The sequence below is a fragment of the Nannospalax galili genome, unplaced genomic scaffold (assembly GCF_000622305.1).
Source record: "Nannospalax galili isolate Female #2095 unplaced genomic scaffold, S.galili_v1.0 scaffold305, whole genome shotgun sequence".
Taxonomy (NCBI): Eukaryota; Metazoa; Chordata; class Mammalia; order Rodentia; family Spalacidae; genus Nannospalax; species Nannospalax galili.
This window is the reverse complement of record NW_008356258.1, coordinates 4,219,577-4,232,122: the sequence shown is the minus strand read 5'-3', so window position 1 is coordinate 4,232,122 and position 12,546 is coordinate 4,219,577. Positions and strand designations below refer to the sequence as shown.

The 12,546-nt window shown below is 39.1% G+C and overlaps 1 protein-coding gene across 9 annotated transcripts in view; it reads right to left on the bottom strand.

Moving 5' to 3' along the window:
• Window positions 1-12,546, bottom strand: part of Tmem131l (transmembrane 131 like) — a 186,733-nt gene that overhangs the window by 39,678 nt on the left and 134,509 nt on the right. For all 9 annotated transcript variants that reach the window (XM_017803530.1, XM_008854277.2, XM_017803531.1 and 6 more), the window contains exons 18-20: window positions 10,644-10,753; window positions 9,480-9,552; window positions 6,727-6,854 (exon numbers count right to left, since the gene is read on the bottom strand). In XM_017803530.1, coding sequence (XP_017659019.1) covers window positions 6,727-6,854; window positions 9,480-9,552; window positions 10,644-10,753 — 311 coding nt within the window. The remainder of the gene's footprint in view (window positions 1-6,726; window positions 6,855-9,479; window positions 9,553-10,643; window positions 10,754-12,546) is intronic.

The following is a 12,546-nucleotide window of genomic DNA, read 5'->3' as shown; positions in this document are numbered from 1 at the left end:
TAAAATGTTTATATCTTTGTTTAAAAGATTAGCAATCTTTGGCTAACTACATAAAAGCCTTTAAAAAAGGTATTAGATGATTTGTAGACAATACTATATCAAGCAATAGAGAAAACATCAACAATAAATTAACCACTATCAAAAACTTTATTATTTTTATTTTATGTGTATGGGTGTATTGCCTGCAAGGAGGTAAGTGCACCTGTGCCATGCAATGCCCAAGGAGTACAGAAGAGGGTGCCAGATTCCCTGGAACTGGAGTTGTCGACACTTATTAGTTGCTATGTGGGTGCTGGGAATCGAACCCAGGTCTTCTGCAGGAAGAGCCAATGTTCTTAACTACTGAGTTACCTCTCCAGTCCCCCAAAACTTAATTTTTTAATGTAGAAAAATCTTACAGACACACACACACACACACACACTTTCTGTGACTTTCATTCTTTACTAAGATCAGATTTTAAATGAAGCATGTAACTCAGTAGAATTTACAGGTCTCTGGTCAATGCTTCTGAGAACACATGCCCTGAATTTTATTTTAGCACATTTTGGTTTTAGTACCATTCGGCTGCAGAAGAATAAGCACATATTTAAGCAAGCCTCAAATAAACCATTTACAAGTTGATCTGATACTAGAAAAGCTTTTCGAAAGTAACTAAAGTGTTAATTGAAAGTTATATTTGTGTTTGGCTCCTAGCCAATGCAGAGAGCTTCAAACACACCTCTGTGCTCTAAATGTCTGAAAGATTCCCATAAAGCCTACCCCAAGGGCTGGAGAGATGGCTCAGCAGTTAAGAGCACTGGCTACTCTCGCAAAGGACCAGGATCCAATTCCCAGCACTCACATTAACAACTGCCGGCAAATCCAATAGCTTCTGACCACCTCCAGCACTGAAGGACAGGGGTGCACTTACATACATGCAGGCAATACACTCAGGCACAAAAAATAAATATAATGATAAATAAAACATTTTTTCTAACAAACCATCCATGATTTTTTTTTCTGAGACAAAATAATTTTTATTGAGCTTTTGTACATTTACTATAACACTTCTTAATCAGATTTAGACCCTCTTCCCCATCCATGCCCCCGACCACCCCGGACTAGACCTCATGTATTCTGCCATAAATGATAAGTCCTAGTCAAGCATTTCTATCCAGATATCCTTTGGTACAAATTCATCTACTGAATTCTAGTCAGCCTATCTAGAGATCATTGGTAAGGCCTACAAAGAAAGTCCTTGAATCATGAATAGGAGATGTGAAGAAGTAAAGGCAAAAGTAATTAGCATTATGTTTCTAGACAGGGAAATAGGAAAAAGTCAGAACAGGGCAATTTTCAAATGTTCATATGAGAGTCCCTTGGAGTTTCTTGACAAAAGCTTCCAAAACCATCCCTCTATTGGGTTCCTCCTCATTTTTCTTTTGTCTTCCAAGGCTGAACTAGTTGGCTGGGAAGAGTGGCTAGATACTCAGGTGAGGGTCCAGTGACCCTGCTTGGCACTCCTTTAATGAATGAGCACAACCGTCAACAAGCTCAACTGTGATGATGTTTAGCAATCAGGTTCAGCCAAAGTTGTGATGATGGTAGTTATTTCATGCATAAGGGACTGCTGTATAGCATCATCTTATTAAAAGGACCTGGAATTTAAAAGGATTTGGTGCTAGGAGCCACATATGAGGGAGAACATATGTCATTTGTTTTTCTGAGTCTGTGTTACTTCACTTAGTATAACAGTTTCCAGATCTATCCATTTACTTGCAAATTTCATTATTTCATCTTTCTTTACTGCTGAATAGAACTCCTTTGTGTAAATATACCACATTTTTGTTAACCACTCATCAGTTGAAGGACACTTAGGTTGCATCCATCTTAGCTATTGTGAAAAGAGCAGCAACAAACATTGTTGTTCAAGTGTCTCTACAATAGGATGAGTTTGTTGGGTATATGCCAAGAAGTGATATAACTGGGTCATATGATAAGTTCATTTTTAGTTTTTTAAGAGTTCTCCACACTGTTTTCCATAGAGGCTACACAAGTTTGCAATCCCACCAGCATTTGGTATCATTTCTTCTCTTGATCCTAGCTAGTCTGACTGGGGTGATATCTTAGCATGGTTTTAATTTGCATTTTTAACGATGTTGATTACTTTTTGAGATGTTTCTTAGTCATCTTTATTTCTTCCTTTGAGAATTCTCTGTTTGGATCTTTAGCCCACCTTTTCATTGGGTCATTTGGTTTCTCAATTCTTTGTTTTTTGAGTTCTGTATCTATTCTAGATGTCACTGGTGAAGATTTCTTCCCATTCTATGGGTTTTCTCTTCACTTTTTTTTATTGTTTCTTTTGCTGTACAGAAGCTTTTTAGTTTAACGAGGTCCCACTTGTTGATTGCTGACCTTAATTCCTGAGCAACTTCTGATTTAGAAAATCCTTTCCTACACCTATATCTTGTAAGTTACTGCCAATATTTTCCTCTAATAGTTTTAGGGGTTCCAATTTCACATTGAGGTCTTCGATCCATTTGGAGTTGACTTTTGTGCAAGGCGGAAGATAAGAATCTAGTTTCGTTCTTCTATTGGTGGAAATCCAGTTTGGCAGCAGTTGTTGAAGATGCTGTCTTTCCTCCATTGTGTGTTCTTGGCCCGTGTCAAACATCAGGTGGCTGAAATTGTGTGTACTCAGGTTTGGATCCTCTATGATGTTCCATTGATCTATGTGTCTGTTTCTGCACCAGTACCATGCTGTTTTTATGACTATGACTCTGTAGTATACTTTGAGATCTGGTATAATAATCCCCCCAGTATTGCTCTTTGTGCTCAGGGCTGCGCTGGCTATTCGGAGACTTTTGTGCCTCCATATGAATTTAAGGATGGATTTTTCTAATTCTGTTAAGTATGTCATGGGAATTTTGATTGTGATTGCACTGAATCTATATATTGCTTTTGGTAGGATGGTCATTTTAACAATATTAATTCTTCCAATCCATAAACACGGGAGGTCCTTCCATCTCCTGGTGTCTTCCTCAATCTCTTTAAAGACTTAAAAATTTTCACTGTAGAGATCTTTGGTGTCTTTCATCAGATTTATTCCAAGATATTTTAATTTTTTTGCAGCAATTGTGAATGGGAGCATTTTCCTGTATTCTTTCTCCAATTGCTTATTATTGGTATATACAAAGGCTACTGATTTTTGTAGATTGATTTTATAACCTGTCACTATAACAAAGCGTTGATCAGTTCTAGGAGATTTCTGGTAGAACTTTTGGGATCTCTCAGGTATAGTATCATATCATCTGCAAAAAGTGATAGTTTGACCTCTTCTTTTCCAATTAGTACTCCTTTAATTTCCTTCTCCTGTCTTATTGCCCTAGGAAGTTTCAAGCACTATCTTGAAAAGGAGTGGAGATAGTGGACATCCTTGTCTGGTTCCTGATTTTAATGGCAATGCTTCCAGTTTTTCTCCATTTAGAACGATATTGGCTGTGGGTTTGTTGTATATAGCTTTAATTATGTTGAGGCATGTTCCCTCCAGTCCAATTCCCTCTAGGACTTTGAACAAAAATGCAGGCTGAATTCTGTCAAAAGCCTTTTCTGCATCTATTGAGATGACAATATGGTTTTTGTCTTTAAGTCCATTTATATGATAAATGACGCTTAATGACTTGCATATATTGAACCATCCCTGCATCTCTGGGATAAAGCCTACTTGATGATGGTGAATGATCTTTTTGATGTGTGTCTGTATGTGGTTTGCAAGTATTTTGTTGAGAATTTTTGCATCTATGTTCATTAAGGATATGGGTCTATAGTTTTCTTTTTGGTTGTGTCTTTACCCAGTTTGGGTATTAGGGTGATGCTGGCTTCATAGAAGGAATTTGGGAGTTCTCCCTCTGTTTCTATCCTTTTGAATGATATAAGTAGTATTGGTTGGAGGTCTTCTTTAAATGTCTACTAAAATTATGCTGTAAATCCAACTGGGCCTGGGCTTTTTTCAGTTGGGAGGTTTTGTATTACTGTTTCAATTTCCTTATATGTTATGGTGTGTTTAAACTGTTGATCTCTTCTTGGTTTAACTTTGGTGGTTCCAATAATTTTAGTTATCCATCCATTTCTTTTAGATTTTTTAATTTAGTAGAGCATATGTTCATAAAGTATTCTCTTATTATAGATTTTCATTTGATGCCTGTTGTGATGTTTCCAAAGAACCAGCTCTTAGATTCATTGATTCTTTGTATTGTTTCTATTTCATTAATTTCTGTTCTGATTTTTTTTATTTCTTCTCTTCTGCTGGGTTTGGGTTTCATTTGTTCTTGCCTTTCCAGTGCCTTGAGTTGCAGTGTTAGGTCATTTATTTGGGCTCTAATTTTTTAATGTAGGCACTCAGAGCCATAAACTTCCCTCTTAGGACTGCTTTTAATGTGTCCCAGAGGTGTGTTGTGTTGTATTTTACTTTTCACTGAATTAGGAGTGTGTTGTTCAATCACCATGAGTTCATGTAGTGACTAGGGCTTCGCCCAGTGTTGATTTTTGAGTGTGATTGCTAGGATGCATGGAATTATTTCAACTTTTTTGTATTTCTTGAGGTTTACTTTGTGGCCCAGTATGTGGTCAATTTTTGAAAAAGTTCCATGAAGTGTTGAGTAGAAAGTATATTCTTTGATGTTTGGGTAGAATAATCGAAAGACATCTGTTAAGTCCATTTGATGTACGGTTATCATTTAATTCAGACATGTCTCTGTTTATTCTTTGTCCAGTTGACCTGTCTAATGGAGGCAGTGGGGTATTAAAGTCCCCTACTATTACTGAGTTGGGGTTAATCTGTGTCTTAAAGTCCTGTAGTGTTGCTTTTATGAATTTGGGTGCACCAGAATTTGGTGCATATATGTTAAGGATTGTAATATCTTCTTGGTTAACTGTTCCTTTGATCAGAATGAAGTGACCCTCCTTATCTCTTTTGACTAGTTTTACTTTGAAGTCTATTTTGTCAGATATTAGAATTGCAACCCCTGCTTGTTTCTTAGCCATTTACTTGGAATAGTCTTTTCCATGCTTTCATAGTCTGCATTTATAAGTCAGCTGTAATTCTGATGGGCTTTCCTTTGTATGTGACTTGTTTTTCTTTTGGTACTTTCAGTACTCCTTGTTCTGTACATTTAGTGTTTTTACTGTGATATGTCATAGGGAGTTTCTTTTCTGATCCTATTTCGTGTTCTATGTACTTTCTGTATTTGTATGGGGATGTCTTTCCTTAATTTTGGGAAATTCTCTTCTACAATACTGTTTAAAATCTGGTCAACACCATTAACCTGAAATTCTTCTCCTTCCTCTATTCCTAGAATCTGTAGATTTGGTCTTTTCATGGTGTCCCACATCTCTTGCACATTCCATTTCTGTGTTTTTTAAAATTTTCCATACTTGAGTGGTCCAATTCTTCAACTTTATCCTCCAGTGTTGATATTATATTTTCCATTTCATTCATTCTAGCGGTGAGGCTTTCCCCTGTTGTTTCAAGTTGGCTTACTGAGTTTTGCACTTCCTCCTTCATTTCTGCCTGAGTTTTCTTCAATGTTTCTATCTCTTTTGTGAATTCATTCAGAAGTTTATCCCTATGTTCTTTTAGCTCTTTGATTTGTTTGTGGGTTCTTTAAATTCATTGAATTCCTTGATCATGTTTATGACTGTTCTTTTAAATTCAGTGTCCTGGGTTATCTCTAAGGGGTTCTCCTTGTTGAACTCTTCTACAGGATTGGTGGGGTCTGGTAAGGACATAGTGTTTTGGCTTTCCATTTTATTATTCTTTCATTGTGATTTTAGCATGTGAATTTCTTTTGTTGTTTATGATTCTGATATGAGAATTAAGTTGATGTATGCTTCTGTTTGTATTATCCGGGTGCCTAGATCCCTTCTTTATTGGTTATGTAAAGCTGGCTGGTACAGGGTTCAGGTTCTCACAGGTTTATTTTAGAGGGAACTGATGGCCTCAGATCAACTATTCAGGGGTACCCAAAGAAGCCCAATTCAGGTTCCAGCCAGGTACACTCAGGCTTCCTTCACCACGTGGAGGCAGGATCCAGGCTCTCTCAGGCAGTCCATGTGTTGTCAACCCTATACCAGAGGGAGGCCAGAGGGGGGCCAGAACTTGGCACTCTCTGGCGGTCTGCTGAGCTCTGAGCCACTACCCCAATGGATGTCCGATCCCACCCTCTTAGGCTCCCATGATTTTTTTTTTAAATTAGAGAATGAAATACATTTAGCTGCTTAAACCAGCTATCAGTAACAACCATTCAAAAGTCAAAAGAGTCAATGTCAGAGGCACTTTCCTATTGTGCTTTGGGGCTACTGAGAATGAAAGGTGTGAAGTTCAAATACTATTGGTAGAAATGTCTACAGCAGTGAATCAACTATCTTTCTTCCTAAGGTGTGTGTGTTCTGTCTTTTTAAAATGTGTGTTTTTAACTTAATCGATTCTTTGAGAATTTGTGCTCTGCCTTTGTCACCACAGTGGACCAGAGGCTGGGTGCACTCCCCTCCTGGGTAGGGAAGCACTGAAGCCCTGGAATGAAATGTACGATGGACCTCAGTGGTGCCTCTGTTCAGCCACTTCCTACCCCGCAGTACAGCCCTATCACTGCACCGAGAGGTAACAACTCTCTGCCAAAAAGACAGAGAGAGATTAGACACATGAATCAGTGAGAGAGAAACAGCCTGGGTGACAGGGACATACTTACCGGATCAGGATGAGTGAGGTAACTGTTCCATAGTCAGCTGGCGTGAACACGACACCAACCCTTTGCATTTCCAAAGGCTGCAAATGCAGGTGGAGGGTGCCAAAACTGGACTCCTCCAAAGGTTCACCCTGTAGGTTAGTGATAACACTCTTAACCAACTCCACTCCTCAGCAAAGCAGGTTCACACTTCCACTAAGCACACCTAGACAGAAACATGACTGCACACATCCTTATCAGCCTACCTTATTGTGGTGCTGGAGATGAAAATCAAGGCTTTCGCATGCTAGATGTGTGTTCTGCCAGTGAATTTCATCCCCAATCATCAACCTATTTAAAATGTCCTAATGTGTTCACACTGATAAATACCTTTCTGTGTCTTATCTGAGAAACATAGGTAGCAACTGCAGGCAGTCTGAGCAGGATGCTGGAAAGATTTGCCTCCTGACTTAGATGGGAGATAGAGATAGAAACCTATACAAAAGTACTCTGAATACAAAACATCAATCAAAACTCAGACTTCCACTGAGTAAATGCTGCAGCAACTGGACAAGACCACCCACCCACCATCAGAATACCATAGAATACCTTTAATAGTGAATTTAAGCTTTACAGAAACCATCTTTTTACGAGTCTTTCCAATTAAAAGAAGGATCATTTACTCATATGTTGTTATTCCCTCTGGTATTTCTCTAAATAAATGCTGTGTTGCAGCAATTGATATTAAGGTTTAGTTTTTTTTAATCTTTGTGCTACATTTTCTAGCTCTTCATGAAAAATAATGACTTTTCACAGCTATCAATAAATAACCTCTGTGGTAATATTTCTCTTTTCTGCTTTCAATTTTTAAATGTTTTATTCTTCAAGTATTGCTACCATTTTCTATGCCATCTGAAAGAATAAATGACATTACAGCTGGATTTTTTTTCCGTCAAAATTATAAACTTCATGAAAGAGAAAATCCTGCTTTATGAATATAATATAAACACTGAACAAAAAAACCTGCCAACTTTTGTTATTACATATGTAATAATATTTGTAAACAGCAGCATTCCATTTAAAGGGTTTTTGTATGCCAGGCACTGAATTTAAGTCATATAAAATACCAAGCAATCCATTTTATAAACCTCATGGAATTTTCGAATGCTATTATAAAGGTCAAAGATGAGATGAAGCAATTTTCCCAATTCACATAGGCAGAAGGATTCAAACCTACTACTCTGTCCAGTTCCATACATTAATCAAAGAAACTGTATTTCTAAAAGCAAGTCAACAAAATTACACTGAAACAGTCCTTTCTTTCGATCAGTTTTAAAAATATTTATATGTATGTGTGTCTATTTATATGTGTATTACATGTGTACAAATGCCCTTGGAGGCAAGATGAGGGCATTAGAACCCATGGAACTGGAGTTACAGGCAGTTATGAGCTGCCATGTGGGTGTTGGGAATTGAACCCATGTCCTCTGAAAGAACAGCCACTGCTTTTAACTGTTGAGCTATCTTTCTAGCCCTAAGACAAAGTTTAACAACAATTTCCAATTAAACTTGGGTATCTTTAGGGTACTGATACTATCCTGTTTGTCAATGCAATTAGTTAACAAATAGAGTAATTTCCCTTATCACAAAAGTATAATGTTCTTGGGGAAAAAAAATCTCTTCCTGTTAATACAAACTTTTTCTAAATGAGTTATCCAATTTGTTCAAATCTGGACAGAACAGACATAACATAAACTGCATTATTTTTCAATTTTAAAGTACATATGATTTCATATCAATAGGGCAAAACACTGCTCAGTATTTTGAACTAATTATCTTCATCACCCTGGACACTGCCTGGGAAAGGGAAGAAGAGGACAGAAAGGGGTGGGGTCACTAAGGAGAAAAAATGACCAGCCTGGCACAAGGTTCTACCCCTCTAGGGCTGCCCAGCTGACTTCAGGGAAGGGAAATTTGTTGGCTAAAAAAGTCTCTATTAAAAATGCACTTAGAAACCTGCTTTGATCCATCTGAGCTCTTAGAAGTTATCTGTGGTCTCCCCTGCTGTTCGTTCAGTTAGGCTATATCAACAGCATAGTTTGGGAAGAACAGGGCAGAGAAAGAAGACACGTGCTTGTACACATTTATATGCATTCTTATTGCTGCTCTAATTTTGGTCTTGAACACACATTATCTATGACACCAATCCTTCACTACTGAGTAGAAACTAAGAAACAAGGTTGCTGACTCCCATGGCAACACACTCATTGTAAGGTATTTTTTAGTCCATTCCTAGGTATTTAGGTAAAATCTCACAGTTACCTAGAGGCTTAAGAATTGAAAAGCAATCCTTTTTAATGGATGTAATTGAGTGACTACTCAAATCACTAAGATACACTAAGATGATCACTACTAAGAAGGCTTGAAAAATGTATTTGTTTTTACCTTTATAATGCATTAAAAAAGAAAGTGAAGGGACCAAGGAATCCTTAGAAGATTTACAAATTCTAGGACCTCTACTTGTATGTTTTTCTATATAGCTCTGATTCAACTGTTTTCATCCGCATGACTCTAACCCATCACATTAAAATGGTTCACAGGCTAACGAGTGCTGCTGCACTAGGTAACTGGAAAAATCTGCTACGTATGCTTCATGCCTAGAGAAGGAAAATGAGAGCCACACACAACATGAAAACACTGAAACCCGAGGCAGTGAGGCCCACTGCTTCTGCTGTTAGTCTGTCAACACTTTTTAATGTTTGAAGATGACATCCTACCCGGTAAGGGCAAGCTTTGGTGAGCTGGAATTCACCAGTTGTGAAATTAATCATCTGCATATTTGTGCCAAACCTAAAAAAAAAAAACAACAACAACAAAAACCCCAATGTTCAAAACAGCAATAAGATCAGCCAATAAAGAATAACATGTGTGTACATACATATCTTTACATACAAAGGAGCACACACACACACACACACACACACACACACACACATTTCAATCTCAGCTGTATTCTATACCCACCACCACACCTGTCATAGTGTATGTGTTCAGTAAATATTACTCAGTGAATGACTTGGGCAGCCCAGAATATAAAGAAACACAGATCCTAATAGGAAGCAATACTGGTTCCTCCAAATGATTCACAACTATGGAACTTGAAGTGACTCTAAGCCAAAGGCAACTTTATGCTCTGAAAACAGCTGGCAGTGTCTGGAGACACTTGGTTGCCATGGCTGGGAGGTGTCCTGGCCTCAAGTAAGCAGAAGCCAGTGCCACTGCTGAGCATCCCACAATACACTGGATGGCCCCTTCTTCCTCTGAAAAGAGGAAATTTGCTCTGAAATGTCAGTAGTGCTGAAGTTGAGAAATCCTAGGATCAAGTCAGCAATACATCTTTCTAAACCAAGAGGAGAATGTTCTAGTATGTTTCCAGGAAAGCAAAATTCACTAAACTTGAGTAAATGCTATTAACATCTCATTTAAGTCTAGATTAGAAGATACAACATGGAATTCACTTCTAGTTTTTGAGATAAGTGTCTCACTATGTTACCCAGGCTGGCCTAAAACGCACGGTCTTCCTTGCTTCAATCTCCCAAGTGCTGGGATTATAGGCATACACCACTTGCACTTGACTTCAAACTCACTTCTTGTGCTACCCAAAGATCATCATAATTTAAAAGATCCTCAAATTAGAAGGACATGTGAAAAATCATGATAGAGGTTCCCTAATTGAAGGACAGACTGTTTCACTGAATGGTAGACCTGACATAGTGATGATGTTGCCACCCAACAGAGTGCCAGGGCCTTCCATTAAGTGACACGCACCAAGGGGCTCAATACTGGGTCCTACCACACAGAGCCTGGGAGAAAGAAGTACAGAACTTTGAGTAACCGAGTGTCATCAGTGTTTCCCAAAAGCCTGTCCAATATCTTCCTACCATTTGTGCAGCAGGCGCACTGCAGCTTCGGGTTTCGGGTACAGGGACAGAGGCAGGAGCTGCAAGGAGACTGGTCGAGAGGATGGGTTCCTCACCACAAAGTACTTCACCTAGATTGGAGGAGAGGTGAGTTAACAGAGTGAAGAACTCCGCATCCTCCTGACCTATTCCTGCCCAAAGAGAACATAAGCTGAATAGAACCAAGACAGCCATCACACAGCTTAGAAAGTAAATGGCTTAAAGACTTCAAAACACATCCATACTGGCTGGGGTTGTAGCTCATGGGTAAAATATGTTTAGCATGGGTTTAACCACTGGGTGGGGGAAGGGGGAATACACAATAAAAAGAAAAGAAAGACCAAGCCCAGGAAGATTAAAACAGACCGAAAGGACAATGCAATGAGATCCTAGGCTGCATCCTAAGCTGTGTGGAGAGGGAGGAGATCCTTGCAAGGTAAGCTAGTGAGCTCACTAGAAAACCTTAAATACAGAATGGAGATAGCGGCATTTGTCATAGTTAGCTTCAGCGGTCAACACAAACCTACAGTCACCTGGAAAGGGGGAACCTCAATTGAGGAATTTTCTTCATCAGATTGGCCTGTAGGCATGTCCATGGGGCATTTTCCTGATTGCTAATTGATGCAGGAGGGCCTAGCCCACTGTGGGCAGTGCCATCCCTTGGCAGGTGGGCCTGGGATGTATAGGAAAGGTAGGAATGTGAGCCTGGAAGCAAGCCAGTAAGCACCATTCCCCTATGGTTTCTCTTTCAAGTTCCTGCCTAGAGTTCTGCCTTGGCTGTAACCTGTAATCTAAAATAAATCTATTCTTCCTCAAGTTGCCCTGGTCAGTGTTTTGTTACAGTAATAGAAAGCAAACTATAGGGGTTAGGCGGGTGCCAATGGGGAAGGAGTATAAAGTTGATTAAGATGTTCTGGATGAAATATACCAAAATTCAGTAACAAATTTAAAAATAAATCTTTTTTTTTTTTTTTTTTTAGACAGGGTCTCCCTATAGCTCCAGCTGTCCTGGAACTCACTAAGTAGCCCAGGCTGGCCTTGAACTGACAAAGATCTGCCTGCCTCTGCCTCCCAAGTGCTGGGATTAAAGGCATGCACCACCATGCCCGGCCCAATAAATCTTCTTTTTTTAAAAAAGCAAACTATAATAAGAATGATGTTTCATTTTATACTCTGATTATGTAAGTAAATGTCCATGCTCTGGAATAGCTAGAGGAAGGGCAACCCAAAGTCTAATATGCAATAGTTCATAAAGATGTGTGTGTGTGTGTGAAAAGGGAGGGAATGATCAGGAAAATCTGGCATTAAACAATGATGAATCTTGAGCCAGTGAGAGGATAAAGGTACTTGTTGCAGAGCCTGGTGAAATGAATTCAATCCTCACATGGTGGAAGGAGAGAACTGACTCCCGAGAGTTGTCCTCTGACCCCCATGTATCCTGTGATATGCTGGCACGTGCACACACACAAACACAAACTAATAAAAACTAGTGGGGAATCTTGGTAAAGAGCAATTGGGAGTTCCTGATATGATTCTTGAAACTTTTCTCTAAGAAATTATTTCAAAAAATTAAGCTGCTGGGCATGGTGGCACATGCCTTTAACCCCAGCACTCGGGAGGCAAAGGCAGGCGGATCTCTGTGAGTCACAGGCCAGCTGGGGCTACAGGGAAACCCTGTCTCAAAAAGACCAAAAAAAAAAAAAAAAAGGCAAAAAAAAAGGCAAAACTAAAGAAACAGCACCCTTGAGAAACTCCGTGAGCAGAGGTAAGGTTTGTAACTCTACTTGCAATGTACTTAATTGAAGGCCATGGAAGGAATGGAAGCCCACTGGTAGTACTATGTTCCCTCTGCCTTTCCTGTTATCCAGGCTAGATGGGAAAAGCA